The sequence below is a fragment of the Prionailurus bengalensis genome, chromosome A3 (genome assembly GCF_016509475.1).
Source record: "Prionailurus bengalensis isolate Pbe53 chromosome A3, Fcat_Pben_1.1_paternal_pri, whole genome shotgun sequence".
In the NCBI taxonomy this organism is placed as follows: Eukaryota; Metazoa; Chordata; class Mammalia; order Carnivora; family Felidae; genus Prionailurus; species Prionailurus bengalensis.
This window is the reverse complement of record NC_057354.1, coordinates 29913137-29939570: the sequence shown is the minus strand read 5'-3', so window position 1 is coordinate 29939570 and position 26434 is coordinate 29913137. Positions and strand designations below refer to the sequence as shown.

General features: G+C 56.1%; 2 protein-coding genes across 12 annotated transcripts; one reads left to right on the top strand and one right to left on the bottom strand.

Annotated features, from left to right (window-relative positions):
* The first annotated feature begins 712 nt into the window (after nt 1–712).
* SLC4A11 (solute carrier family 4 member 11) lies at nt 713–13207 on the top strand. Of its 9 annotated transcripts, none has more exons than XM_043602758.1 (20): nt 713–895; nt 2499–2546; nt 4839–4991; nt 5120–5169; nt 5457–5688; nt 5772–5853; nt 6062–6185; nt 9130–9342; nt 9429–9522; nt 9634–9759; nt 9844–9957; nt 10048–10180; nt 10451–10524; nt 10941–11214; nt 11291–11397; nt 11485–11653; nt 11745–11918; nt 12142–12337; nt 12423–12592; nt 12769–13207. In XM_043602758.1, exons 1-20 carry the CDS (start codon nt 853–855, stop codon nt 12830–12832), a joined length of 2640 nt encoding a protein of 879 aa, XP_043458693.1. In that variant the 5' UTR covers nt 713–852; the 3' UTR covers nt 12833–13207. The 9 variants fall into 9 exon arrangements, with proteins under 9 accessions (XP_043458693.1, XP_043458695.1, XP_043458697.1 ...); XM_043602759.1 differs by lacking the exon at nt 713–895 and adding an exon at nt 1142–1537; XM_043602764.1 differs by lacking the exon at nt 713–895 and adding an exon at nt 1718–2215.
* Nucleotides 13208–15418: 2211 nt separating this feature from the next.
* On the bottom strand, nt 15419–25681 carry ITPA (inosine triphosphatase). 3 transcript variants are annotated; one of them, XM_043602781.1, is made up of 8 exons: nt 25301–25681; nt 22836–22893; nt 22679–22743; nt 22002–22075; nt 21158–21189; nt 20413–20528; nt 17042–17118; nt 15419–15902 (listed from the first exon to the last, which is right to left on the bottom strand). In XM_043602781.1, the coding sequence occupies exons 1-8, from the start codon at nt 25364–25366 to the stop codon at nt 15761–15763; spliced, it is 630 nt and encodes a 209-aa protein (XP_043458716.1). In that variant the 5' UTR covers nt 25367–25681; the 3' UTR covers nt 15419–15760. The 3 variants fall into 3 exon arrangements, with proteins under 3 accessions (XP_043458716.1, XP_043458717.1, XP_043458718.1); XM_043602782.1 differs by lacking the exon at nt 22836–22893 and having other exon boundaries at nt 25301–25671; XM_043602783.1 differs by lacking the exons at nt 22679–22743; nt 25301–25681 and adding an exon at nt 23009–23437.
* Between the last annotated feature and the right edge of the window lie 753 nt (nt 25682–26434).

Here is a 26434-nt window from a genome sequence, read left to right as displayed (position 1 = left end):
ACTCTCAGAAGACCAGGCGCTGGCGGATGTACGTCCCCAGGTCGGGCTCCCTCCTGTTCGGGAAGGAAAACCGGACGGCAGGGCCACCTCGAGTAATGGAAGAATAGAAGCCACGAGTCAAGACCTTGACCCAAGAGACCGCTGGGGATGCGACGAGGCCAGAAGAGGAACCGCGAGGCGCGCAGAAAGTAAATCCGACGCCGCCGAACCGGGAGCGCCGCTGGCCCTTGCGGACTAGGGCGTAGCCCAGGGAACGCTCGCCGGCCCTTCTAGTTAGTCAGGGTGCGCTTCCTGGAGGAGGAGGAGGGTTTACCGCTCGAGCGACTAGGATGAATGGAGGGGGCGGGGCAGCTGGCGGGCTGGGCCCCGACGAGGCCCCCTGCCGAGGGTGGGGCGGGGGCCGGCTGCGTGCATAAAGCCGACTGTGGAGAAGCCCTCCCACGACCCGCCACAGAGGCACAACACCTTGGGTCCCTGGGCCCGTCGAGCTTCTTCCCAGAAACTTCCCAGCCCCGCCCAGCTCCTAATCCGGCAACGCCTGGGAGGGCACGCGGGCTCGAGGAAGCCCGATCTACACGTTCTGGCTGAGTTGCTCCGGGCTCCCGGGAAGAGCCTGCTGGGGACTGGCAGGAGCGCGGGTGAGGGCGCGGGGCCGGCGGACGGGACCCCGCCCAGGGCGGCACCAGGGCGGGGCGTGGAGCGGCATTAGGACCCAGACGCGGCGCGGGGGTGTGTCGCCGGCTCCCGCCGCTGGCCCGCCCGAAATGCCAAATTCGGGGTCCCGGAGATCCCGGGTGAGGAGTCCGGGCGTGCGCGCGTGTGTGCAGCCGTCCGGCGGCCTATCGCCGGGCCATGGCCGCGGCCACCCGGCGCCTGTTCCATCTCCAGCCTTGCGGTGGGTGCCGGAGCCGGCGGAGCCGGCGGGCGCGGCAGGGGCGCGGCGGGAGGGCCGTTCGGTCTCCGCCGCGAAGGGCTGCTAGGAAGGGACGCGGAGCCGTCGGAGCACCGGGGAGAACGCGGATGCTGCCGGCTTGCACAGGCCCCGGGCCACGGTGGGCGAGGGGGTCGTGGAGGCGCCCCAGCCCTGGGGGGTCAGGTGTGAGTTCGGCCCGAGGGGGAGTGGGAGCCCGAGCCCGAGCCCGGGGGATTACGCGGGTGGTGGAGGGAGGCCCAGGGGGCCTCGTGGACACTGCGCGCTTGATTTAATGCTCTATTGCAGGCTTGAAATTCTTAGTCTTTGAACCAGTGGAGGGGTGGGGGCGTGGAAGCGGTTGGGACGGAACTGTGGAGTCCCTAGCACCCCGAGCGCCGGCCTCTTCCCAGCGGGCACGCTGCCACCTCTGGTTACGTTCTGCCAGGGACACCTTCTCGCCCCCGGCGCTGCGGAGAAGCCTGCCCATTCTGGGGGATCCCGGGGCCTCCGACTGTCCCCTGTGAGACCACAGCACTCTTTACGTCGCGGCTCTGATACCTGAGGGCCAGCCTGGGGCTTATAGGACTATTTACCTGCACTTGGGGCTCCCGGTATGGGAGTAAGGTGTGCACCACCCCCACCCTTCCAAACCCTCGTCACCCTCGTCCTCTGGCCATCCCTGCGGCCTCGGATGCTAGCTTTACTGCCCCCGCCCCTCCCTTCTGGATGCAGACCCGGCTCCCGTCCCGCGCGTCCGTCCGCATCCTGCTCCCCCCCCCCCCCCCCCCCGGCCCCCAGGGTCTCCGAGTCTGGAAGCGCTTTCCTCTCATGCACGCGGCCCCTCCTGTCGCTTCCTTCCTCGCACAGAGCGGCACAAACAGCCGGGACCATCCGGGGCCCTGTGCGGTGAGCGCGCACAGAGCCCCCTTCCCCCGCGCAACCCCCCGCCCCGCGCCTTCTCCTTGGAGGACCAACGGCTCCGCCTCCCAGGAGGGCCGGGCCGTGGGGGGCACAGAGGGGAGGAGGCCGTTGCCATGTCGCCCCCCGGTGACCCCAGGCGTGTGCGGTTGGGGGCGACTGCACGTGTGATGGGTGTTGATGGCCCCTGGGTGCGAAGAAAGAGTAGGAGGCGCCGCGATGTGCCGCCAGGAAGGCCCCCGCCCAGGTGCTGGGCTTGGCCGCGAAACAGCGCAAGCGGGAGGCCAGGGAGGCCGGCTACTGCAAGGAGGGTGGAGGGACGGGCCCCCTCCCAACAGTCCCGGCGGCCTGTGCTGAGTAGCAAAAGCAGCGAATCCTGCGAGGGTACTGTTAAACTCCTAGAGGAAACATGCTGAGAACATTTCCCCTTTCCCACCTGGGCAGACCCTAGCAGATTGGCTGAAGAATAACAGGCTTGGCTTCCTCTTAAGGGGCTCCTGCCTAGTACTACCCCCTACACTTTTTGTCCCCAGGTTGGCTTGGGTTGGGTACCTGGGAAGGGGTAAGGAGTCAGCAGAGTTGGTGTGGGGAGGGGAGCAGTTGGACACGGGACACTGTCCAGGGCTCGTTCGTGTAGCTGGTAACAATTCTTGGGTTTCCCTTGCAGAGTCCTCTTCCGAAATGTCCCAGAATGGATTCGTTGAGGATGTAGTAGGTGAGTACATCTGTGTGTGTGTGTGGGGGGGGGGGGGGTCTAAGAGAGCTCCTTGGTCAAAAGTCACAAGAGACCTAGTTCCTCCACTGGGGCACCCATGGCATTGATCACCCATCTGTGGCCCTCTGTTGGTGCTGGATGCTTTTAGATCCTCTCCTCCGGGAGATCGTGATAAGGTGGAGGGGGCAGCTAACACTGCCTCGGACACTGACAGGCTCTCTGGTGGTCTCCTGGATCTGGGAAGGCAGGCGGTTCCCCCTCTTGGGCTGTGATGAGCGCCCTTGGTTCACTGTTGGAATGCTCTGGTCAGGCCATGTTGTATCTGCCCACATCCCTCAGTCCCCGCCCAGCCCTGTGAGGCAAGGGCTGCCATTGTCCCTCTAACGAAATGTAATCTAACCTTTCTGGGCTTCAGCTTTGCTGCTTCCTTCAGACCAGCTCTCCCGCTCTCCACGTCTCTGGGCTCTCCTGTGCCTAGACCTGGGGGGCTGGCCTGGCCATCAGAGGGTTGTTCAGTGGGACAGTGCTTGGATAGGGTGGAGTGATGATATACTCTTACCCAGGGTCCCCAGGGCATGGTGATTGCATGTGCCAGGCTGTTGGTAGGCAGGTTAGGTGTGTGGCTCAGCTTATAGGTGGGGACATGGCCTCCTAGGAGTGTCTCAGGGACTGGGTAGTATCAGCTGGGCAGGTCCTAGGCAGAACCCAGAGTAGGGGAGAAGGGGACAGCATGATGGTGCAGTGCCCAGAAATAATGGGTGCTGATGGGGGTGCCAGAAGGGAGATTAGGGCAGGTTAGGGCTGGGGCGCCAGGTAGTCTAAGCAAAACAGGTCCGGGACTGGGGAGGAAGGAGGTTTTCATGGACGTTGGGGCCAGCTCTGCTACCCGTGCCCTGACCCCTGGCCCCTCAGGCAGGGACCCTCCATAACTCCATAACAAAGGAGGGAAGGACATTTTTCGACTCTGGGCTCTGAGTACAGTGTAGACCTAGAGCTAGGGGGCCCTCCTAGGGAAGGCCTAGCACCTCCTGCCCAAAAGGGCCCAGGCTGAGCACAGGACACTGGGGGGAACGGGGCCTGGGATGTGCAGAGGAAACCGACGGGCTAGAGTGGAAGTGAGTCAGGGTGAGTCACTGCCTGGCAGGTGTAGGCGTGCTGCTGACCCTTCCCCGTCCCAGCACAGGTGTTTGTCAGGCATTGGTGGGGTCTGGGCTACAAGAGCCCCTTTTCTGGAGCACTCGCACATGTTGAACCACAGGGGAACAGGGCAGTCAGGAAGGGGTGCTGGCAGGGACCTAGGAGGACTTGCCAAAAGAGGAGGCTTCCTCTGAGCCTTGAAGAAGGCCCTCGGGGGAGGGGAGCCCTCTGCTCGTAGGACAGGCGCCGGCATGCCTGGGGCGTTGGCCAACTGGCCTCAGGAGTGAGATCAGAAGTGGGGGGTAGGACCGGGCCTGAGGGACCAGGGGTCAGGGCAGGGGTAGCAGAGCTGGCCCCAACTGTCATCCCAGAGGTCTTGAGGAGCAAGAGTGGAACACTCGCGTGTCACCAGGAAGCGGGTGTGGGCTGTGAGCAGTTGTAGACACTAAGACCAGGCTCTGCACTGGGAGTCCCAAGGTGCCACGACACCCCTGTTGCCCTCCATTGGGTCTCTCCTGGGGGGGGGTCCCCTTCTCTGTCAGTCCCTGACTGTATCTCTGGCTCCCCTGCTTCCTGGGCCTTGTCTGGTGTCTGGACCGGGTCTCTCAGCCTTGATGCTTCGACCCACATGCCCCCCCCGAAAGAAGCGCCCTAAAACCCTGTGCCAGTAAGGTGGGGAGGGGGCTGGCTGCCGCAGCAGTTCCGGCTTCCCTTGGGTCCCCCCTAGAGAGCCAGACAGGTCGAGGTCCTGTAATCTGGGGGTTCTGGGAGGGCAGGGGCCAGTCTTGCCTGCATCATTGCACCAGGTGCCTGGCCCAGAGTTTGCGAAATGACCATACTTTTCTCTAGCTGAAGGATGCATGTGGGTCAGAGCAGTGCAGGGCCCTGGTTCCCCGCAGCTGAAGAATGTTGGAGAAAGCAGTTGGGTCGGGCCGCCAGCTGGCTGCCATACTTTGATTGGGGCTGGGCGGGGACTAGATAGTCTGCCTCCCGGGCCTACAGGAGGCCTCCCTCAGCGTTCACGGAGAGTGCACCAAGTGGGACAGCCTAGGGGCCCCTGCTCCTCGGGCCCGGAGTCCCTCCCTCTGGTGTGTGTAGCACTGACGGCCGGGTCCTCTCTGGGGGGGTCTCTCTCGGTGGTGGTTGGGCCTCTAGGCTACCTCAAGTGTGACATGGACGATGCCTCGGAAACCCGTGAGGAGAACCTGGGGGATGAGGCCTTCGACACGGTCACCTCCTCCATTGTGTCTGGCGAGAGCATCCGTTTTTTTGTCAACGTCAACCTGGAGGTGCAGCCCGCCCAGGCTGGTATGGGGGTCGTAGCAGGGCCAGGCTGGGGGAGGGCAGGGCACTGGGGACCGGGCAGACACGGCCGCGCTCCGCCAAGAGTCCCGAGGCAGCGGGGCGGCCCCCTGAGCCCTCCCGCTTTCCTCTAGCCGAGAGTGAGTCGCCGGGCGGCTGCGGGCTCCTACACACCTCCCGCAAGGTGAGTGGCCCGTCTGCAGGACAGGGGACACTTGGTCCTGGGCCACTGATCGAAGGGGGGGGTGGGGCGGGGGGAGGTGGCTGCTCCCCGTCACACTCAACAGGGGTCTCACACCGGCCCTCGGCCTGGCTGCGGGGGCCCGCCATGCCGGGCTGTCCCTCTTGGAAGGGATGTTGGTCTCGGTGGGCAGGGGCAGCCAGGGGACCAGCACAGAGGAGAGGGCCCAGGGGGCGACGGCGGATCGCACTCACGGGCCTCCGTGGTTCTGTGCGTGGGGGTCCCCACAGTACCTGAAGTTAAAGAACTTTGAGGAAGAGGTACGTGCACACCGGGACCTCGACGGCTTCCTGGCACGGGCCAGCATCATCCTGAACGAGACGGCTACCTCGCTGGATGATGTGCTGCGGGCCATGCTGTCCCGCTTAGCCCACGACCCCCACAACACCGAGCCCGACTGCAATTTGCGCCTGTTCATGGCCATGCTCTTCACGGATGCCGGGGCTCCCATGGAGGGTAAAGGTGAGGCCCAGCTGCCCGACTGGGCAGGGGCGGTCAGGGAGGCGGGCTGGCAGACCCTCTTACCCCTTTCACTCCGGCCTCAGCCCACCTGCTGTCAGACACCATCCAAGGGGTCACTGCCACGGCCACAGGGGTGCAGTACCAGCAGTCCTGGATCTGCATCATGTGAGTTGCCAGGACACCACAGCCGGCCTCCCTGCGGCTCAGCCTGACCCCCCCGGGTCTGAGGGCAGAGGGTGTGGGCACTCTGTCCCGTTTGGTCTCTTTCTCTCCCTAAGAGAGGTCACTGGGGGGGTCAGAGTTAGGGGTTCCGGGAGCCCGGCTCCCAAGGTGACAACCAACTGTGTGCTGCGTGCCCTCCCCACCCCGGCAGCTGTACCTCCAAGGCCCTGCAGAAGCGGCACGTGTGCATCAGCCGGCTGGTTCGCCCACAGAACTGGGGGGAGAACTCGTGTGAGGTGCGATTCGTCATCCTGGTGCTGGCCCCGCCCAAGATGGTGAGTAGGGGGTCTCGCGGTGGCTCCTGGGAAGGAAGGCTCCAGGTTACCTGGCCCTCTTCTTGGAGGCATCTCTTTCATGTGCCGGAGAACCCCACAGTCCGGGGCTCATGCTCACACTGTCCGTCACATCCGCCCTACTGAGTTTCTCTGAAGCGTCCTTGCTGGGTCCTCGTCAAGCCCTAATTTCCCCCAGACGTTGCCCGGGAAGTTGTATTTCCTTCTTGACTGAAAAGAGATACTTGTTAAAATTCATATCCCTCAAATACGGGAGCTTGTCATTGGCCTCCCCCCACCCCAGTCCTTCTTTGAGTTGGTCGCTTTTGTGATTTGCTGGCCAAGGATCCCTGCTTCTGCCTGGGCCATACACACCCCCTGGTCAGGGGCACCTTGCTTTTGTGGGAGCTGAGGCTGATATAGTTTGAGGAGTCTTTTTTCAAGGAAAATGATTTTTTTTAATGTTTATTTATTTATTTTGAGAGAGAGAGAGAGAGCGAGCACAGGGGAGGGGTGAAGAGAGAGAGAATCCCAAGCAGGCTCCACGCTGTCAGCATGGAGCCCAACGTGGGGCTCGATTTCAGTAATCTCAACATCATGACCCGAGCTGAAATCAAGAGTCAGACGCTTAACTGAGCCACCCAGGAGTCCCTCAAGGAAAAAGATTTCCAAATCATAAATAGAAAATGGCTAAGGCTGCTGCCCAGGACTGAGAAGGGCCTTCATGCTTCAACTTCCACTAGCTTCTTGGTGATTCTGCCCTTGCCTCTGGTACAGACTCAAGCTTGGCATGGCCCTCCTCTGTAGGCTTTCTGTAGGAAAAGTGGGTGCCCCCCAGCAATTTCACAGACGTGCTGTGAGCCTCCCCGAATGCTACTCTGCTGGTGAGAGGGAAAGAGAATTTAGGGAAGTGGGCAGCTCATGGGTCAGAGAGGGCCACAGCTGGCCAGGTGGCCAGAGCAGTGGAAGAGACAGTATCCCCAGGGCTGAGCGGCTAGACTGGTGCCTCATGACAGGCCAACCAGCCCGATGCCTGGCTCCTCCTCGGGAGAACGAGACTGTTCTAAAGCTAACGGGAGCAGAGTGTGGGCTGGTCGGCCCTGGGACTACTGCTTTGGGGCAGCCTGAAGCGGCAGATACTGCTCTCAGGGGACAGGTTGCCATGGTAGAGGCTGGACCCTAAGTTCATGGACAAAGTTGACTTTAGTCAGGAAAGGGGAAGGCTTGACAGGCCTGGAGCCCCCTCTGAAAATCAAATAAACCAGAGGCACCTGGGTGGCTCAGTTGGTTAAGTGTCCAACTCTTGATGTCAGCTCAGGTGTCGATCTCAAGGTTGGGAGTTCAAGCCACACATTGGGCTCTGCGCTGGGCATCGAGCCTACATACATACGTACGTACATAGATACCTGCAGACTGTACGAATACCACTAGTGAAACGGAGCTGGGTGAACGTTCTTCTCCATCGCTGTGATTTCATCATCCACGATTATACAGATTTATGTTCCTTGGGACAATACCACTACCTCAGTTTATAAGAACTCATGAGGTTTGTTTATTTATTTATTTATTTATTTATTTTTAATTTTTTTTTTTCAACGTTTATTTATTTTTGGGACAGAGAGAGACAGAGCATGAACGGGCGAGGGGCAGAGAGAGAGGGAGACACAGAATTGGAAACAGGCTCCAGGCTCTGAGCCATCAGCCCAGAGCCCGACGCGGGGCTCGAACTCACAGACCGTGAGATCGTGACCTGGCTGAAGTCGGACGCTTAACCGACTGCGCCACCCAGGCGCCCCGAGGTTTTTGTTTTTAATTTTTTTAATGTTTATTTATTTTTGAGACAGAGCATGAGCAGGGGAGAGGTAGAGAGAGAGAGAGGGAGACACAGAGTCCGAAGCAGGCTCCAGGCTCTGAGCTGTCAGCACAGAGCCCGACGCGGGGCTCGAACTCACAAGCCGTGAGATCATGCCCTGAGCCAAAGTCGGACGCTTAACCGACCGAGCCGCCCAGGCGCCCCATAACTCGTGATTTTTTTTTTAATGTTTTTATTTATTTTTGAAGGAGAGAGAGACAGAGCATGAGTGGGGGAAAGGTAGAGAGGGGGAGACACAGAATCCGAAGCAGGCTCCAGGCTTTGAGCTGTCAGCACAGAAACCGATGCGGGGCTTGAACTCACAAACCACGAGATCATGACCTGAGCCGAAGTCGGACACTTAACCGACTGAGCCACCCAGGCGCCCCGTATAGGAATTTTTTTTTTAATGTTTTATTTATTTATTTATTTTTTTAAGTTTTTTTTTTTTAATTTTTTTTCAATGTTTATTTATTTTTGGGACAGAGAGAGACAGAGCATAAACGGGGGAGGGGCAGAGAGAGAGGGAGACACAGAATCAGAAACAGGCTCCAGGCTCTGAGCCATCAGCCCAGAGCCCGACACGGGGCTCGAACTCACGGACCGCGAGATCGTGACCTGGCTGAAGTCGGACGCTTAACCGACTGCGCCACCCAGGCGCCCCAATGTTTTATTTATTTTTGAGACAGAGAGAGATGAGCGTGAGCAGGGGAGAGGCAGAGAGAGAGAGAGACAGAATCTGAAGCAGGCTCCAGGCTTTGAGCTGTCAGCACAGAAACCGACGCGGGGCTCGAACTCACAAACCGCAAGATCATGACCTGAGCCGAAGTCGGACGCTTAACCGACCGAGCCGCCCAGGCGCCCCACTCATGAGTTTTTTAAGGAAGTTCTGAGACTGCCTGTGGTTCTAGTGATCTGCTGACCTGGTGGGAATCATGGTAGAGTCCACTAACACTTGACCTTTGGGGGACAAAACTTGCTGCCAGCTCACAGTGGGGGGCACTTGCCACATGCTTCGGACTGTCAGTGATGGGCAGGGCAGGGTGCCCCCCACTCTCGAGCTGCAGATGTGATTCTCCTGTCCTCTGCCCCCAGAAAAGCACCAAGACTGCAGCTGAGGTGGGGCGCACATTCGCCACCATGTTCTTGGACATCACCTTCCGCCAGAAGCTCCTGAACACCCGCACGGAGGAAGAATTCAAGGAGGCTCTGGTGCATCAGAGACAGCTGCTCACCATGGAGAGGCAGCGTTCATCCATCGGGACAAAGGGTTACATGAACTCCATCAGCATACACAAATCCCCACAGGTACAGGGGAGAGGAGGGTGTGGGCGAGTGGCCTGTGGCATGGGCCATGGGCCTCAGGGCTGACGGACATCTGTCCTCTTGCCCAGCCTCCGAAGCACAAGGACTTTCTCCCTATGGGGAAGGGCATCCGGGAGGACATTGCCCGCAGATTCCCTGTGTATCCCCTGGACTTCACTGACGGTAGGTGGCCCTGTCGTCCCCGCGAGAGCTCAGCCTACGGCTTAGGTCCCAGGACGACACATGTGCCTGTCTTGCATCCCCAACACACTTTCTGTCCTGTCCCATTCCCAGGCATTATCGGCAAGAATAAGGCTGTGGGCAAATACATCACCACCACCCTGTTCCTCTACTTTGCCTGCCTCCTGCCTACCATCGCTTTTGGGTCCCTCAACGATGAGAACACCAACGGGGCCATCGGTGAGGGGCTAGAGGCCAGTGAGGGTGTGGCGGGGGGCCGAGCACTACGGCACCTGCCTGACCTCCCCTTCCCCCACTTCTCAGATGTGCAGAAAACCATAGCAGGGCAGAGCATTGGAGGCCTCTTGTACGCACTCTTCTCTGGGCAGCCGCTGGTGGTACTGCTGACCACTGCGCCCCTGGCCCTCTACATCCAAGGTGCAGTGGCCCTTCCGGTGGGAAGGTGGTTCCCACGGTCCCTGGCCCCAGCCTGGCCCTGACCTCCCACCCCTGCCCTGCTGCCTGCAGTAATTTCTGGCATCTGTGACGACTACGATCTGGACTTCAACACCTTCTACGCGTGGACGGGCCTGTGGAACAGTTTCTTTCTCGCGCTTTATTCCCTCTTCAACCTCAGCCTGCTCATGAGTCTCTTCAAGAGGTGACAGAGCCTTCCCCGAGCTGCTGGGACCCTCAAGCAGGAGGGCGACGAAGGCCGGGGAGCTTGGTCAGCCTCCATGCTGGCCTCTGAGGTCCTGTAGCTCTGCAGTGGATGGGGTGCCCCCACCATATCACTGCCCCAGGAGAGAAGCATGCGACCCTGGTCTCCATGGCAGGAGGATGGGGGGCTGTGCAGAGGCTCAGGGAAGCCTACCCTGTGGCCCCCTGACGACTCACCCCCATTTGCTGAGGCATTATCACCCCCTGGCAGGTCAACAGAAGAGATCATTGCCCTGTTCATTTCCATCACGTTCATGCTGGATGCTGTCAAGGGCATGGTTAAAAGTGAGTGTCTGCTGGTGGCTACCTGCTGCAGGGGGAGCTCAGTTGAGCAGGGGGACTGTGGGCTGTGACCAGGGCAGCCAAGCAGCCTGCAAGCTGAGGCTACTGCCACAGTCCAGGGTGCTCTGGGGACCTGTGACTACCAGAGAGCAGCAGCCCCATGTAATGGAGGGTGACCGGGCTGCCTCAGGCAGGATCAGAGGCACCGGGCCATGCATGAGCCACTGTCAGAGATGGGGGTGGGGGGTGGACAGGCAGGTCAAGGGGGTCCTGGCTGACAGAGAAAGGCAGTCCCCTCCCTTCCCCCCTGCCCCCAGAAGCCTTTTCTCCCCTCAGGGCCCCCTCCGCCCTACATCCAGGAGGAAGCTGGGCCTCAGTCTCCCAGAGCCCCGATGGCTGAGGCCTGCTGGCCTGTATAGTCTTCCAGAAGTACTACTCTGACAACTTTGGGAACCACCATGAAGACAACACTTCTATGGTAAGCCTGCTGGGCCTCGGCACCAGCCTCAACACCAGCCTCAACACCAGCCTCCACACCGCCCTCAACACCAGCCTCCTGGCGAGCCCCCTGGAGTTGACCTCCGTAAGCGGCCCTGGTACTGAGCACCCGGGCCGGGAGACTGCTGTACTGAGCCTCCTGATCATGCTGGGCACGCTGTGGCTGAGCTACACCCTCTACCAGTTCAAGAAGAGGTGAGGGGGGCCTCGGGGTGAGGGGAAGGAGGCACCGGCCCCCAGGCCGCGCTCATACACCCGCCTGCATCCCCAGCCCCTACCTGCACCCCTACATGAGGGAGATCCTGTCAGACTGTGCCTTGCCCATCTCGGTGCTCACCTTCTCCCTCATCTGCTCCTACGGCTTCCGGGAAATTAAAAGTGAGTTGGGCTCAGGCAGGGGCCGAGGTGGGGTGGGCTTGCTCCTGGGGGCTGCAGGCTTGAGCAGGGGCCTGTACCCTGCTGCAGTGAGCCAGTTCCGCTACAACCCCAGCAAGAGCCTGTTTGAGGTAGCCGAGATGCACTCCCTGTCCCTGGGCGCCGTCACCAGTGCCATGGGCCTGGGCTTCCTGCTCTCCTTGCTCTTCTTCATTGAGCAGAACCTGGTGGCTGCCTTGGCTAATGCCCCAGAGAACAGGTTTGCGGGGCTGGGTGGGGAGGGGCGAGTGCATGCCCGGCCCTCCGAGGGGCCACGGGTGTCCCGCCACACGTGCCCCTGTCCACTGCAGGCTGGTGAAGGGCACCGCCTACCACTGGGACCTCCTGCTCATCGCCATCATCAACAGTGGGCTGTCTCTGTTTGGGCTGCCCTGGATCCATGCCGCCTACCCCCACTCCCCACTGCACGTGCGGGCATTGGCCATGGTGGAGGAGCGTGTGGAGAACGGGCACATTTACGAGACGTGAGTGTGAGAGTGGTCCCTGGAGGCCGGAGGCAAGTCATGTGGACCCTGAGGTGGGGGTAACCCTGGGCCACCTGTGACCTAGGAAGGGATACGGCTCAGGAGACTAGGGCCCCGGAAGTGAAAGAGCCCAGGGCCCCACGTGTGACCTGAGGCGGGGGTGGGGGGGCGCATGCCCCGCACACCAGGGCCGGAGGTGATCTGGCGCTCTGGGACCGCACAGGATCGTGAATGTGAAGGAGACACGGCTGACTACGCTGGGTGCCAGCATCCTGGTGGGCTTCTCCCTCCTGCTGCTGCCCTTCCCCCTGCAGTGGATCCCCAAGCCGGTGCTCTACGGCCTCTTCCTCTACATCGCGCTCACCTCCATTGACGGCAACCAGCTCTTTGAGCGCGTGGCCCTGCTGCTCAAGGACCAGGTGAGTGTCCGGCCTGGAGAATGAGGGGTGGGGGAGGGAGGTCCAGTTCCAGACCGGCCCACACCTGGCCCCTGCCGCCCCGCAGACCTCGTACCCGCCCACCCACTACATCCGGAGGGTGCCCCAGCGGAAGATCCACTACTTCACGGGCCTGCAGGTCATGCAGCTGCTGCTGCTCTGTGCCTTTGGCATGAGCAACCTGCCCTACATGAAGATGATCTTCCCCCTCATCATGATCGTCATGATCCCCATCCGGTACGGGACGGCGGGCAGAGGCAGCAGAGACCCCACTGGGTGGGAGACAATGGGTTAGGGTGGGCGGTGGGCCAGAGGGGCCCAGCCTGGCCCCGTGGGGGGGTTGCGGGGAGTGGCCTCCGCCTTCTCCTCTCTGACCCAGTGCTCATCTTGCGGTCTGTTCGCTGTCCCCGCAGCTACAACCTGCTGCCCCGAATCATTGAAGCCAAGTACCTGGACGTCATGGATGCTGAACACTGAGGCCCTGGCCGTGTCCCATTCACCTGTCCCTTTGGCTCTTCCCAGGCTGACTGTAGCCATGTGGGGAGAGGTACGGGTGTCTTTTGGGGTGTTCCTGTGTGCTGCACTCCCTCCCAGCTGTCCCAACAGGCCTAGGACATATGGGCATCAAGGTGGGGGGGGGGGGTTCCGTGGCGTATGCCCATCCCTGTCCCCATTAGCCTTTCGCTTGGGTCAGTAACACTGCTCAGGACAACTTCTGCCCAGAGTGGAACTAAAGCCGGATTTTCTTTTGATAAAAGAGTCAGATGTCTGAAAGAGAAACCATTTCCTTGATTGTATAAGGAATTTGCTGTGTGCACATTAGAGAATAAAGCTCCCGTTTCTACGCTTCCATCTCTGTTGTCCCACCCTGCCCCGGCCTCAGAAGGCCACCTGAGAATAAAAGAATGTGAAGGGGAGGTGGAATGAAAAGGACCGGTGTTTGTGAAGCGCCGTCTGTGGACTGTCCCCTCCGACCCCACACAGTGGATGCTGGTCCAACAGGGAAATGCGGAAAGATCCAGGCCTCGGTGCTGCTGTGTTGCCAGGAAACTGCAGGGGAAGTATTCTGGGAACAGCATGTGCGAGGGCCCTGAGGAGGGCCCTCGGGGCCAGTGAAGGGCCATGGCTGGTGGAGAGAGCAGGGCTGATGGCCATGAGCCTGGGTTCCCAGAGGCAGCTGCAGAGCAGCCCAACAGATTGAAAAACAGGCGCACGTAGGTCAGAGCTGCAGTTGCAACGTGTCCCCTCTGCTGAGTGGGTACAGATTTTATACGTTGGGGGGTAGGGGTATGGGGGGGGGGGGCAGGGGCTGCACTTTGCACCAGGGCCCTGAGAGTGGGGATGAACTGAAGTGGGAAGAATCCAAATGGCAGGATGCAGGGATTGGTTTGCCGGAGGGGAGAAGGTGCCGTGTTTCTGGTTTGGTCATTTGGTGGTTGGCCAGAGTCCGTGGCGGACGGATCTGAGACTCTGGCCATATCGGGGGCACCGGCAGTGGTAGAGCACCTGGCTCACGGACCCCATCACACACCTTACAGGACTTTGGCTTGACAAATACACCACAGACCAAGGGAGACATCTGCTACCTCTAATAACTAGGTATGCTAAGAATTTCTGCAAACCAACAAAAAAAGACCATGACTCCCAACCCCAATAGAAAAGAGGAAAACCTGCGGTGGGGGGCACCCAAACGGTAACAGGCGGCGAGAATGCCCTTGGGTACCTGAGAAATGCAACCCGACGGTGAGATGGTATCTTCCACTTATAACTGGCAACAATGACCCTGCCCTGGCTGGATGGACGGCAGAGCAGGAGAGGTGTATCCCCTGGCTCGCTGACTGGAGGAATGGGGACCGGCACAATCAAGACCCGTCTTCCAACTGCACGACTGCTCCTGGGCAGGTGGCGTGGGTCCGAACACTCACGGCGCTGTGTGCGGGGATGGGTAGCTCAAGGTTAACAAAGGGGGACAGTGTCCTGTGGACCCAGGACATCACTTTAAGAGTTGAGTAGCAAGCACAGAGGGCTGCCCTGCCCTAAGCCCCAGGTCCCCACTCCATCCATGTGGCTCATGATCTTTTGGGGCCCCCTCCCCAGGGGCCTAGGTGTCCCCTGCAGGTAGGGCCTTATCCAGAATCACCAGGCCAGGAGCAGACAGGTCCCCAGTACCCCATGCCTGAGCCCAGTCAGACGTCACTCACTACCAAGGAGACAACTAGGCAAGGCTGGGTCTGGCCCTGGCACTTCCTGGGGAGATAAGCCAGCTGAGCCTCACAGGCAAGTGGGGAGCAAAGGAATGCTGTTCTGTCCTCACCCACACACAATGATGCAGTTTCAGGGAGGAAACAACAGTTAAACTCAGGCCCTGGGTCATGCTGCCAGGACTGAGGAACAGTGACTGGAAGTGACATTCTCCAGAGCTGCCTGTGAGCACAGAAATAAGCCCGGGAGGGACTCCCAGCATTATGTTCTCCCCTCCCCCATTGCACACAACAGGCTTTTCTGAATATCCTCAAGGTGGGCACCTCCTCCTTATCAGAGAAACCTGCAGGGAAGGAAAGGGAGCCACCCCAGGCCCCTTAAAGTCCCATCCAGAAAATGGCTTCACTGGGTCACAGCGAGGACCTGGGGCAGCTGAGACAAGCTTCCCGAAAAGCTTGGAGGCCCCAGGCTGAACCATGTCATGTCATCCCACTGGGATCAAGCTTCCACCCTGTTCCCCTGCCATACAAATGAACTTGGCATTATAATCATAAACCAACACTTCGGCTGCTCTAACGCCATAGTGAAATACTGCAAAAGCACTCAACATTCTGCATTGCCTGCCCCCAACCCAGCAAACACCATGGAGGCCAGCTGGGTGGTGGCATCCCACAATGGGTGGGTGGGCGGTGTGGATCTGGCCAAGAAAAGATCAGCTTGTGATCAGAGACTTCAAGAACGAAAGGAAAGAAGCGCTACTCCAGCACCCTCAGCTGCCGCCCTTGTCCCACCATCACCCCCAACCTGAGAGGTTTCCTGCTCCTGCCAAAAGGGACTCGGGAGACAGACAACTGCCCAGGGCAGGTTTCAAAATGGACGTATCGTTTATTTTGCAGACAAGTGTCCTCCAGTACTCTTGTTGCATTTTTTACACATCTAGGGCTATTTGTGTGGTTCTTCCCGAAACCTCCATCCTGATGTGGCCAGGATACCATCCAAGGTCCTTTTAGGATCCTAAGCCAGGGGCTGCAGGAGGGACCACTGAATCCCTGAGGGCAAGAAAATGGTGTCCCTGCCCAAAGTTTCTCCAAGCAGAGCCAGCTGCTCCTCCAAGCAGGGCTGGTGAGGTGGTCTCAACACCCCTAGCAAGTGGGAACCCTGAAGGAAGTACTTGGAGGGGTGCCTGATGGGGGAGGTTTCGGGCTAGCTTTCCCCAGATCCCCCGCCAGGGCGACTGTCACCGGCTACCGGAGGACTCAGGCTGCCAAAGTATTTCTGCAGCTCAAGCAGGGCCCGGAAGCGATGGGAGATGGTGTTCTTCTCAGCTTTGGGCATCTCTGCGTACCTAAGGGGCAACAGCAGCAGTTCAGAGGAGCCCGGATTCAGGGGGTGTGCATCCCTCACCTGCCTCGGAGCCCCAAGCTCAAGGAGTCACCAGGAAAGGGTGGCGGGGCCACCAGCTCCTGACAGCCAGGGTTAATTTTTTAAAAAACTGGAGAGAGTTTTAAATTCCCCTGTAGCTGGAAACCCATATTAATGAGTGCAGAAAGATGTTAGATTTGCTCTACTGTCCAAAAGTCATTAAGGGAAGCCAGGGACTGGGGGATAAGCTGCATATTTGATCAGCTTTGTCATCTGTTGACAGGAAGCAGTGGGGCCTGACAGAGCAAATACGACAGTCTCCTCTCATGTACTGCGGGGGTGGCACGGGACAGCCGGCCAGTGGCCACTCCTCCACATCAGGACTCTAGTGAGGTGAGAATCCACACCCCACTTGGGTACTTTAGAGCTGTGCTGTCCGCTATGTGGCCACCAGCCACAAGCGGCCATTTGAATTGAAATCTACCACAATGGAGTAAAAATAATTTCAGTACCTCAGTCACCCTAACCACGTGTTGGATTGAACAGAGCGGACATAGAGCATTTCTGTCCCTTGCATTCTTGGGACGGTGGGGCTTCATGTTGTCCTCAGCCCTGTTTGGCTATTGTGAGGCCCCAGGTCACAATCCCTAAGGGCCCCTCTAGCCTGGAACACTTGACTCCAATAATGGCCAACATGTCCAGTGTAAATAAAGGGGGTGGGTTCCCGTGACACACTGAGAACGCTTGGCACCGTGGGGGTTTCATGCGGTGCCCACCAGAGGCTATAAATATTAATGCTTTTCCAAACCAGATAGGGAAGTCGAATCATCCCACAGAACTGTCAGGGCGGAAAGGGGAAAGCACTGCAGTCCGGCAGCTGCTCCATGGCGAGCTGGAGCCCGGGCGCCCAGGACTCCCAGCTCCGCCCGGCTGCCCCTACGCTGGAGACTGGCCCACTCGGATTCCTTGAGTCCACCCCAGCGGAGCTGCCTTCAGCTGGAACGGCAGCCCGTGGCCTGGCCCCGCCCGTGCCTGCGTGCCTGCACTGAGGCGGGGCGCTGACCCAACCCAGACTGTGGCTATCCTGACCCCACATCCCTGGGAGAAAATGGAGCTCCTTACGTCTGCTCGTATCCATCAGGCTGAAAACAAGGATCCCAGCCGAAGTCCCGGCAGCCTCGGGGCACCACAATCCGGCCCTGCCAGACGAAAGGGAAGGACAGGTATGTCACGGGCCATAGAGGAGATGCACTAGGAGAAGGGTAGTAGCCAGTGTGAGTTCAGTTTGGTTAAGCCCCATTTACTCAAAAGATACGGTTTCAAGGGGTCCATGGTACCTGCAAATGTTTGCTGAATACACAAATAATATGCAGTGGGGCAGCTCTCCCTTCTCTCTCTCTCTCTCTCTCACACACACACACACACACACACAGACACACACACAGACACACGGAAGAATGACAAACTTGAGCCCACAGATACACTGATACCCCTGGGGCCACCTGCCCTCCCTAGCTTTCACAAACTGTGACCTCAATAAAGAAGAAAGTCAACTTGGAAAAACTGACAGAAAACATTTTCTCTTAATAGAAGTTATAAGGTGCCAAACTATGCAAAGAAGCCCTCTGCCTGCTACTCAATTTTTTTAAACAAATGTTTTATTTTTAGTGGGAGAGAGAGAGAGAGAGAGAGCACGAGCAGGGGAGAGGTAGAGAGAGGGAGAGAGAGAATCCCAAGCAGGCTCTGCACTGTCCCTTGACGTGGGGCTCGATCTCACAATAGTGAAATCATGACCTGAGCTGAAATCAGGAATTGGATGCTTGACCAACTGAGCCACCCAGGCGCTCATTTTTATTATGCTAAGTGAAATAAATTGCTGCATTTCTCAAAATACAAAGGAGGCCCTAATAATTAAATGAAGAAACAGAAATCACTTAGCACAGTGTCCAGTACACAAATGAGTTCAGTAAATACTGGCTGTAATAGGCAAATTCCAACAGAATAATGTTAACAAAGAACAATTTAACTCAGCATCATGAGCTGTCATGTTGCCATAAAAGTTAAAAAATAATAAGGGGCTCCTGGGTGGCTCAGTCAGTTAAGCTCTTGATTTCGGATTCTTGATTTCGGCTCAGATCACAATCTCACGGTTTGTGAACTCGAGCCCCGCACTGGGCTCTACACTGAAAGCGTGAAGCCTGTTGGAGATTCTCTCCCTCTCTTTCTGCCCCTTCCCTGCTCGTGCTCTGTCTCTCTCAAAATAAATTTAAAAACTTAAAAATAATAACAATAATAATAATCTTAAAAATACAAGGGAAGGGGTGCCTGCGTGGCTCAGTCAGTGAAGCATCCATCTAGGTTTCTGCTGGAGTTGTGATTTCACAGTTCAGGAGTTTGAGCCTTGCGTAAGGCTCTGTGCTTACAGCTTCAGATCCTCCCTCTCCCTCTCCTCCTCCTCTACTTGCTCTCTTGGCCTTTCTCTCTCTCTCTCAAAGTAAATAAACTTAAAAAAAAAAAAATACAACGGAAGCGGTAGAGGATGAGGATGCACCAGTAGCCATAACTGCCAAACTGTTCAGACCAAAGGCAAATTCTGCTACCGCTAGTGGGGAGCTATGTGACCAAGGCCCACAGCTGACCACTCTGAACCTCACCCACACCACGAACGGTGGGGCAGGCAGTGTTCTCAGCACTGGGGTAATAGCAGGCCCAGCCTTGCCCTCATAGAATGGGTCTCTTACGCAAAACAGGCTTTCCACCAGTCAAAAGATTAACGATTACCAAATGCAAAGTGCCTTTGAGGGAACAGACAGGAAGCTGGGCTCAAGAACAACAGCATGGAGTAACCTAGATGAGGAACTCCATGAGGAGACACTTTAGCCACATACAGTGCTGGGCAAGAACACTCCAGGTGGTAGACACAGCCGGTGTCAGGACCCAAGATGGGGAAGGGCTTGGCACGGGCGTTGCAGAAAAGACAACGTGACTGGGTTTACAAAGCTCGAGTGAGACCAAAACCAGAAGAAACAAAGCCACCTCAGCGAAAGCAGAGGCTGGCCAGCAACAAAGTGCGTGAAGCAGCCAGAGCTGCGGAGACAACAGGAAATAGGGAACGGGGACCCCAGGGAGCAAGCCCCATCAGCAGGGCCTGCAGTCATTCATACTTCTGATTTTCTAGAGAACATTTCTGTGAAAGTAGCAGACAACTACGACTAATTTTTCCCAGCAATTATGATCCAGCAATCCTGGCTCTGTTCAGCCAAAAGAACTGAACACAAGATCTCAAGAGGTATCTGCACACCCATGTTCAGAGCAGCATTATTCACAATAGCCGAATGTGGAGGCAATTGAAACGCCCATTGATGGATAAATGGACAAAACAAATGTGAATATACATACAATGGATATTATTCAGCCTCAATAAAAAGGAGGAATTCTGTCACATGCTACAACACAAATGATCCATGACGACATTATACTAAGAAATAAGCCAGCCACAAAAAAGACAAATACTGTACGTAGGATTCCACTTATAGGAGGGGCCTGAAGTTGCCAAACTCTTAGAAACAAAAGCGGAATACCAGTTGCCAGGGTTTAGTGGGGAGGGGAAAAGGGGAGTTTTTGCTCAATGGGTATAGTTTCAATTTTGCAGGATGAAAAAGTTCTAGAGATCTGTTGTACAACAGGGCACACATTCTCTCTCTCCCTCTGCCCCTTCTCCCCTGCACACACTCTCTCTAAAATTAAAAAAAAAAAAATATGTAACCAGCAGGGCATGATGAGATGTCTGTGGGCAACCCCCAGAGGAGCCTCTGGGGTATGGCTCTGCGGGCCACAGGAGACTCTGGATTTTATCATGAGAAGGGACTGGCAGAGGAGTGATGTGCCAGAATGCATCCTCCCGACACAAGGATGGAACAGCCGCACTGTCAGGGGAGCAGGCCAGCCCAGAAGGTGGTCTGGATCCTGTGAGAAGCACAGGGGTGTGTTTCTGAACGCAAGGGTGTGCTAGGCAGGCATGGGTGTGTTCGAGGGCAGCCAAGGAAGGAACGAGCTAGGGGAAGAAGATTGCACAGGAACATGAAAAGTTGGAAAGGCTGTGAGATGCTCAAGGGAAGCTATAGCCTCAGCAGTTGGATAAAAAGACTTGAGCTGGAAGCAACTGGGGTTGTCCATGTAGCTCTGGGAGTTGTCACCTTCAGTTCCATATCTGCTTCCTGGAAGGGCACACAGTGCAGAGCTCTAGGTATACCAGGCCTCAACAGCCATGAGCCACTGTGTGTATCCCAGAAACAACAGTCTCAGAGGTCAAATAGATTTGGGGATTGACAGCACTTCTGGTTGTCATGCCCAGGGGCATGCCTGGGCAAAGCTCTGGGAACTAACTGGCCAGGAGGGCCCTTCCCACCACCCTCCTGCATTAGACCCTGGGCCATCGGCTCAAGCCACAGCACCCTCTGGCGGCACATGGGGGAACTATTATTCGTACGCACCGAGGTCCGGCCCCTGAACAGGCGCACTGGCTCGCTGGGGTCCCCGGTGCTGAGTGCAAACGTGCAGAGCGCATAGGCTGACTTGTCCTCAAACCCAGCCAGGAGCTGGTGGAGACCTGGTGGGGGGGAGGGGGGGGGAATACAGTGATGGCTGTGCAGCTCAGCTCCCAGCCTTACTCCCCATCCCTGAGTCCCTGGATGGGGGAGCCACCAAATTTGGAGAGCTTATACATGTCGTCAGATAGGTTCCGTGCTTATAACCCTGGAAATTGGGTGACGGGCACATGGAGCTCATTATTCTATTCTACTACTGTATATGTTTGAAATGCTCCATAATATAAAGTGTTTTTAAAGCACCTAAGGAGGGGACATCTTGGCCCACAACGTGACAGGGTATGCAAGGGGCGGCCAGTCCCCCAGCCCCCAGCCCAGGCCCTCGCTAAGGCAAGGACAGGCCAGCAGTCAATAGGGCCAGCTCTCTCAGCCAGAATAAACTGCAGCACCTTTGTCTCCAAAACTCACAGCACCCCCACTCCCACTCCCATCTTCTCGGAGCTCCCTGGAGCTGGGTGTGTAGGGAGAGTGGCAGCTGCTCCTTACAGATAGTGAAACAGATGAACACAGGCTCCATGGTGGGGGCTAGAACCTGAGATTCCTGATTACTAGTTGGGATTCCTCCACTGGACCACCTCCAGATTCTCAATTCCCAATAGATAAAAGAAGAGATAATAAAGGAGATTAATACCTTCAGGCTTTAACTTCTCCAGAAACCACTTTCTGCAAGAGAAACGAAGGTGAATCAGACAACAGGAGCAGCTGGAGCTTCCTACCATCTTCTCTGGGCTGCACTCCCCAGGGAGTAGAGCCCTGGGACGGCCATATGACAGGACAGAAAATGCCATCATTCAAAATGAAGAGAAGTAATAGGAAAAAGGATGGAGGCATACAGGCAATGCACAGATCAATAAACCTATGAAGACTTCAACCTCACTGGTAATTAGAAAAATGCAAACTAAAACCAAATGTGGTTAACACTTCACATCCCCCACACTGCAAAACACTGAAGCCCTAATAAGCGCTGGTGAGGGAATGGTGCAATATACGTAAGGTGCAGCTGCCCTGGCAGACATACTGGCGATCCAAAAGTTCAACATATACAGATCCAAAACCCAGCAAAAGCACTTCTGTGCGTATGTCCTCCAACCCCGGCCAAGGGTATTCAAATCGGGGTATTTGTATCCTAGAGATACACAAGGACCGTCTGAGGGTGTCCGGGGCGCTGGATAGTTTTAAGGAAATCCATTTTCAGATCTCAACTTCCTTATTTCCTTTTTCCTGAAATCGATCTGCCACGAATGTACCTCTCCAGCGGGTGGGTTCCTCTTGCCCATCTCCACTTACACAATCACATTCTCACACTTTACAAAAGAAAGAAAGGCATGTCTCTCCCCCATCCCTAATCCCTTCTCGGGACAATGTGAAATATTGGTGCTGACACCAAGACAGTGAATGACCCACAGTATTAGGTAACCAATCATTTCAAAGTTCAGGTGGTTTTGTGGCCAGGCGCCTGCAAGGGGAGCACTCACATGTAGGGGCCAGGGAGGCCCCCAAGGGCGTTGAAGCACAGACAGGTGTCCTCCACCAGTACGGGCCCCTGCACCTGCAGCACATGGAAATGGAGCCCTGAGACCTGTGACCAGGAGTGGGCCCTGTCCCTAGCCTGAATTCCTAGGCCACCCTGGCTGGGGCCAGACACACAGCTAGTTGTGATCTGTAGCAGCAGGAAACAGCTACAGGAAACAGCCCTTGGGTAATCTCTTATCTTCACTTTAGAGATAGGAACACCAAAAACTTGGCAGGTTGCAAAGCTTATTCCAGGCACAGCAACAGGAGAGCTGAAAGCTGAGATTCACACTCAGGCTCTTCATAAAGTGCTCTTTCTCAATTCCACAGAGATGTGTGAGTGCAGCGGTAGATAGATATGTGTGGGGACAATGTAGGGATTGGAATGTATGTATCTGAAAATCAGAGAGAGAAGTGTGTGTGTGTGCGTGTGTGTGCGTGGTGGTCTGGGAGATACTATGCAGTCAATGTTGAGAAGAAAGAAACATTAATTGGCCCCACTCTAGCTGGCCTGGGCAGGTCCTTGAAGTTTTGACCAACTGTGCCCACCCTATTATTCTCTGCCTGAGCCCAGCAGGCACAGCCCCCAGGAGCCCCCAGGACAAGAGGAACAAGTATGGGACACGTGAGGAACAAGCACCTGGCGAGCTGCCTCCTGACACTTCTGTATGGAAATCTCATCAGGCTCTCCCTGGTACTCTGGCACTTATTGGAGAAACAGACACACAGAGAGTCAGGTCACAGGGAGACAGAGAAATGGAACGAGTTTTCAAAAATAAAACAAAACAGAGACATACGGTCAATTTTCTGTGCCACCAAAGTGCATGGAAACTTATCTCCCAGAATCTGAATGACCTGTTCCAAAATGAAAGAACATTTATCACCATTTGTTAACAATTTCCCCATACTACACAAGCTGTCGTCCACTTTTCTCTTCAGGTAATTCTCGGGCCAGTCCCCTCAGGCTTACCAAATTAGGCCCATGAGCCTCACTCCAGACTTCAGGGCCCCACTCCAGCAGGTCAGCTTCCCCATCTGCTCAGCCTCCTACCCCTCCTACTTCAGGTCTCTCTGTTCATGTTAACCAGCTACCCGGAATACCCTCTCCCCTTCTCCCTGCTCCCTGCAACTCTACCTAGCCTCCTATTCCAGTTCTCAATCAGGGGTTACCCAGAATTCAAGAAGCCTGTAAACCTGGATGGGAAAAAATACCTTTTTATTTTCACTACTCCCTAGCTGAAATTTAGCATCTTTTCCAATTGTGAATATAGAAAACCAAAACAGCATCAGCAGTTCCTGTGACCTTTAAATCTATTAAAATCACACATGTGGGGTTGAGCATCCATTTCAGCTCAGGTCATGATCCCAGGGTTGTGGGATTGAGCCCTGCATCAGGCTCCATAGTAAGTGCGAAGCCTGCTTAGGATTCTCTCCCTCTGCCCTCTCTCCTGCTCACTCTCTCTCTAAAAATAAAAAATAAAATCACACATGTTGTCATGTTCCATTTTAGCTATAGCAGAATTTCACAACATTTACAATACTCTTTTAAAATTATGGTAACAGGGGCGCCTGGGTGGCTCTATCGGTTAAGCCTCCAACTTCAGTGCAGGTCATGATCTCACGATTAAGTGAGTTTGAGCCCCGAGTTGGGCTCTGTGCTGACAGCTCAGAGCCTGGAGCCTGCTTTGGATTCTGTGTCTCCTTCTCTCTACCCCCCCACCACCCCGTTCGTGCTCTGCCACTCTCTATCTCAAAAATAAATAAACATTAAAAAAGTAATAAATGAATAAAATAAAAGTATGGTAATTACACACTGCTAGATTGAATCCTTTCATGCGTTAATAAAGTATATGTTAACTAGATCACAAACATTTATATTTTGAACTTTCTTTCCTTTTTTTTTAAGTTTATTTATTTGTTTTGAGAGAGAGAGCGCACAAGCTGGGGAGCGGCAGAGAGAGGGAGAGACAGAATCCCAAGCAGGTTCCATGCCATCAGCACACAGCCTGATGCAGGGCTCAAACTCACCAACTGTGAGATCATGACCTGAGCCAAGCTCAAAAGTTAGACACTTAACCAACCGCGCCACCCAGGCGCCCCTACAAATATTTATATTTTGAGAATTGTACAACAGAATTTCCTTTGTGATGGTGCTCTGTTCAGCGTGTCACTACTTGTCTGTTTGGTCTGGCCTCAAGATCCCAAACTTTTCATTAGCACAGGGCTCTGGCTCCTGAGTAGGACACCCTGTACTGGTACAGAAGTGCTATCATTCTCTATACTGCAGACAAATGAAGGGGCCCCTAATGACTGCATCCCACTCGTCTGCCTCAGACGTATCTAGCGGATGTCACCGATTTTGCACCATGACTCACCTCCTTGGCCATGGCTGACTGAGCAGGGGCAAACCCTTGACCAAAGCAAAGCTAACCAGAGCTAATGTATGGCAGAAGCCTCACTGCCCCCTCCAGCAGGAGGGAAGGAAGCAGAAAAACACCAGCAGGAAAGGGATGAGCATCCAGAGAGAACTACAAGGACTAGATAGGCCCTTGAGTGGCTCAAGTCTTGTGAGACATCACATTGTAACATTGTATTACTAGGAAAAGTCACCTGGTGGTTTATATAAACTTCTGGTGTCCCTATTACTTGCTGCCAAAGGCTATCCGTCCACCCGCAGAATCCTCACAGCTAGCCACAAATTCCCAGAGGCAGGAACTCTGGATCCATTGCCTCTCTCACTCCTCCACCCAACTGGTTTGTCAAACAGACCTCTCAAATCATCCCCATTTCACAGAGAAGGAAACAGGCTTGGAGAGGCTGAGGACCACATTTCTGAACCGTGGTGGGGCGTGGACGGCTCAGTTTGGATGCCTGCCCCACGCGTTGTCTGGCACTCCTGGGTCCGCAGGGCGGCCTGGATCAGCTCCAGAGGGGTGTCAAGAGGCACGGTTTGGGGTCTAGCTTAATAGGTGACCACTGGGACAGGTACTATGGACCCGGCACTCCTTTGGCTCCCGCAACCCCGAGCTCACAAGCCCGGATCTGTCAACGCCATCATTCTATCAAGGCCAACCACCGGCCGCCCCACTCCGCACACAAGGCTGTTTCACTCCACGAGGCCCAGCCCGTTCCACACGCCCGGCTCCGCCTCTCCGTGCCCCCTCCACCTGGAGACCGCTTCTCTCCGCCCTATCCTCAGCGGGCCCTGCCACACGCTACCCCCCAGCCGCCTACTGGTCGGCCTCCCGCGCCCTCCCGGCACCTCCTCCAGCTTCTTGGCGTTCCCCGTGACAAACACGATCTTCTTCCCGGCTAAGGGGGCCGCCATGCCGAACCGCGTGCATGACCCACAGGAAGCCCCTTTGCCTCGGGTGCCAGGCACTTCCGGCTGGCGCACGGAAGCGGGCGGCACGGCTTCCGGCTTAGCGTCCCGGACAAAGCAGCTTTAGGCTCCCGGGAAGCGCGTCCTCTGTGAGCCGCAGCCTAGCTGCCTTTGGGGCGAGAAGTCCGCGCTGGGGGCCCGGCTTCCTTGCTCAGGTTCCGGGAGCAGAGCGCCTCTTATCTGGTTGAGCAGCCTGGGGCGCCGGGCGCTAGAAGGGAAAATGGCGCGGCCCGTCTGCGCCGGAATTGCGAGGTCTTCCAGAGACTGGCGGTCGAGACCAGGCCCTCCCGCCAAGGGGCGCTCTTTTCGAGGACCAGGAGAGACCATTGCAACCACCGCCCCCTACCCTGCTTTCTCCCCACTCTGGGAAGGGGAGAGGGAAGGGGGCACCGAGGGAGGCTAAGAACCTTCACGGTAATGAGCTGCAGTCTTGTGCTCTGGGCGGTTCGCGTTCTCCGCGGGCGCCTCCAAATCTGCCTCTGAGAGCTGTTTCCTTCTGGGCAAGGGCTGCAAACCTGGGTCTTTATCCTGACCTCATCTTCAGCCCCACTCCCGTCTCTCCTTTCCCGTCAAGTCTGACCGTGGGTTAAAAACAAAAACAAAAACAAAACTTGTTTTAAATTAAGATATAATTAACATGTAATACGGTATCAGTTTCAGGTGTACAACTAATGGCTTGATCTTTGTATACATTTGGAAGCGTTCACCTCCGTAAGTCTGGTTAACATCGATCACCTTACGTATTTTTTCTTGTGATGAGAACTTTTTGGATTGACTCTCACTAACTTTAAAATATGCAGGACGTAGTCAACGTGCTACCATGCTGTACACCTGCAGGATTATTTATTTTACAACTGGAAGTTTGTACCTGTCAACCCCCTTCACCCATTCTCCAATCACCCAACTACCAGTCTGTTCTCGTTAACTATGAGTTTGTTTGTTTGTTTTAAATATTTATTTTTGAGAGAGCGTCAGCGGGGGAAGGGCAGAGAAAGAGAGGGAGACGGAGGATCC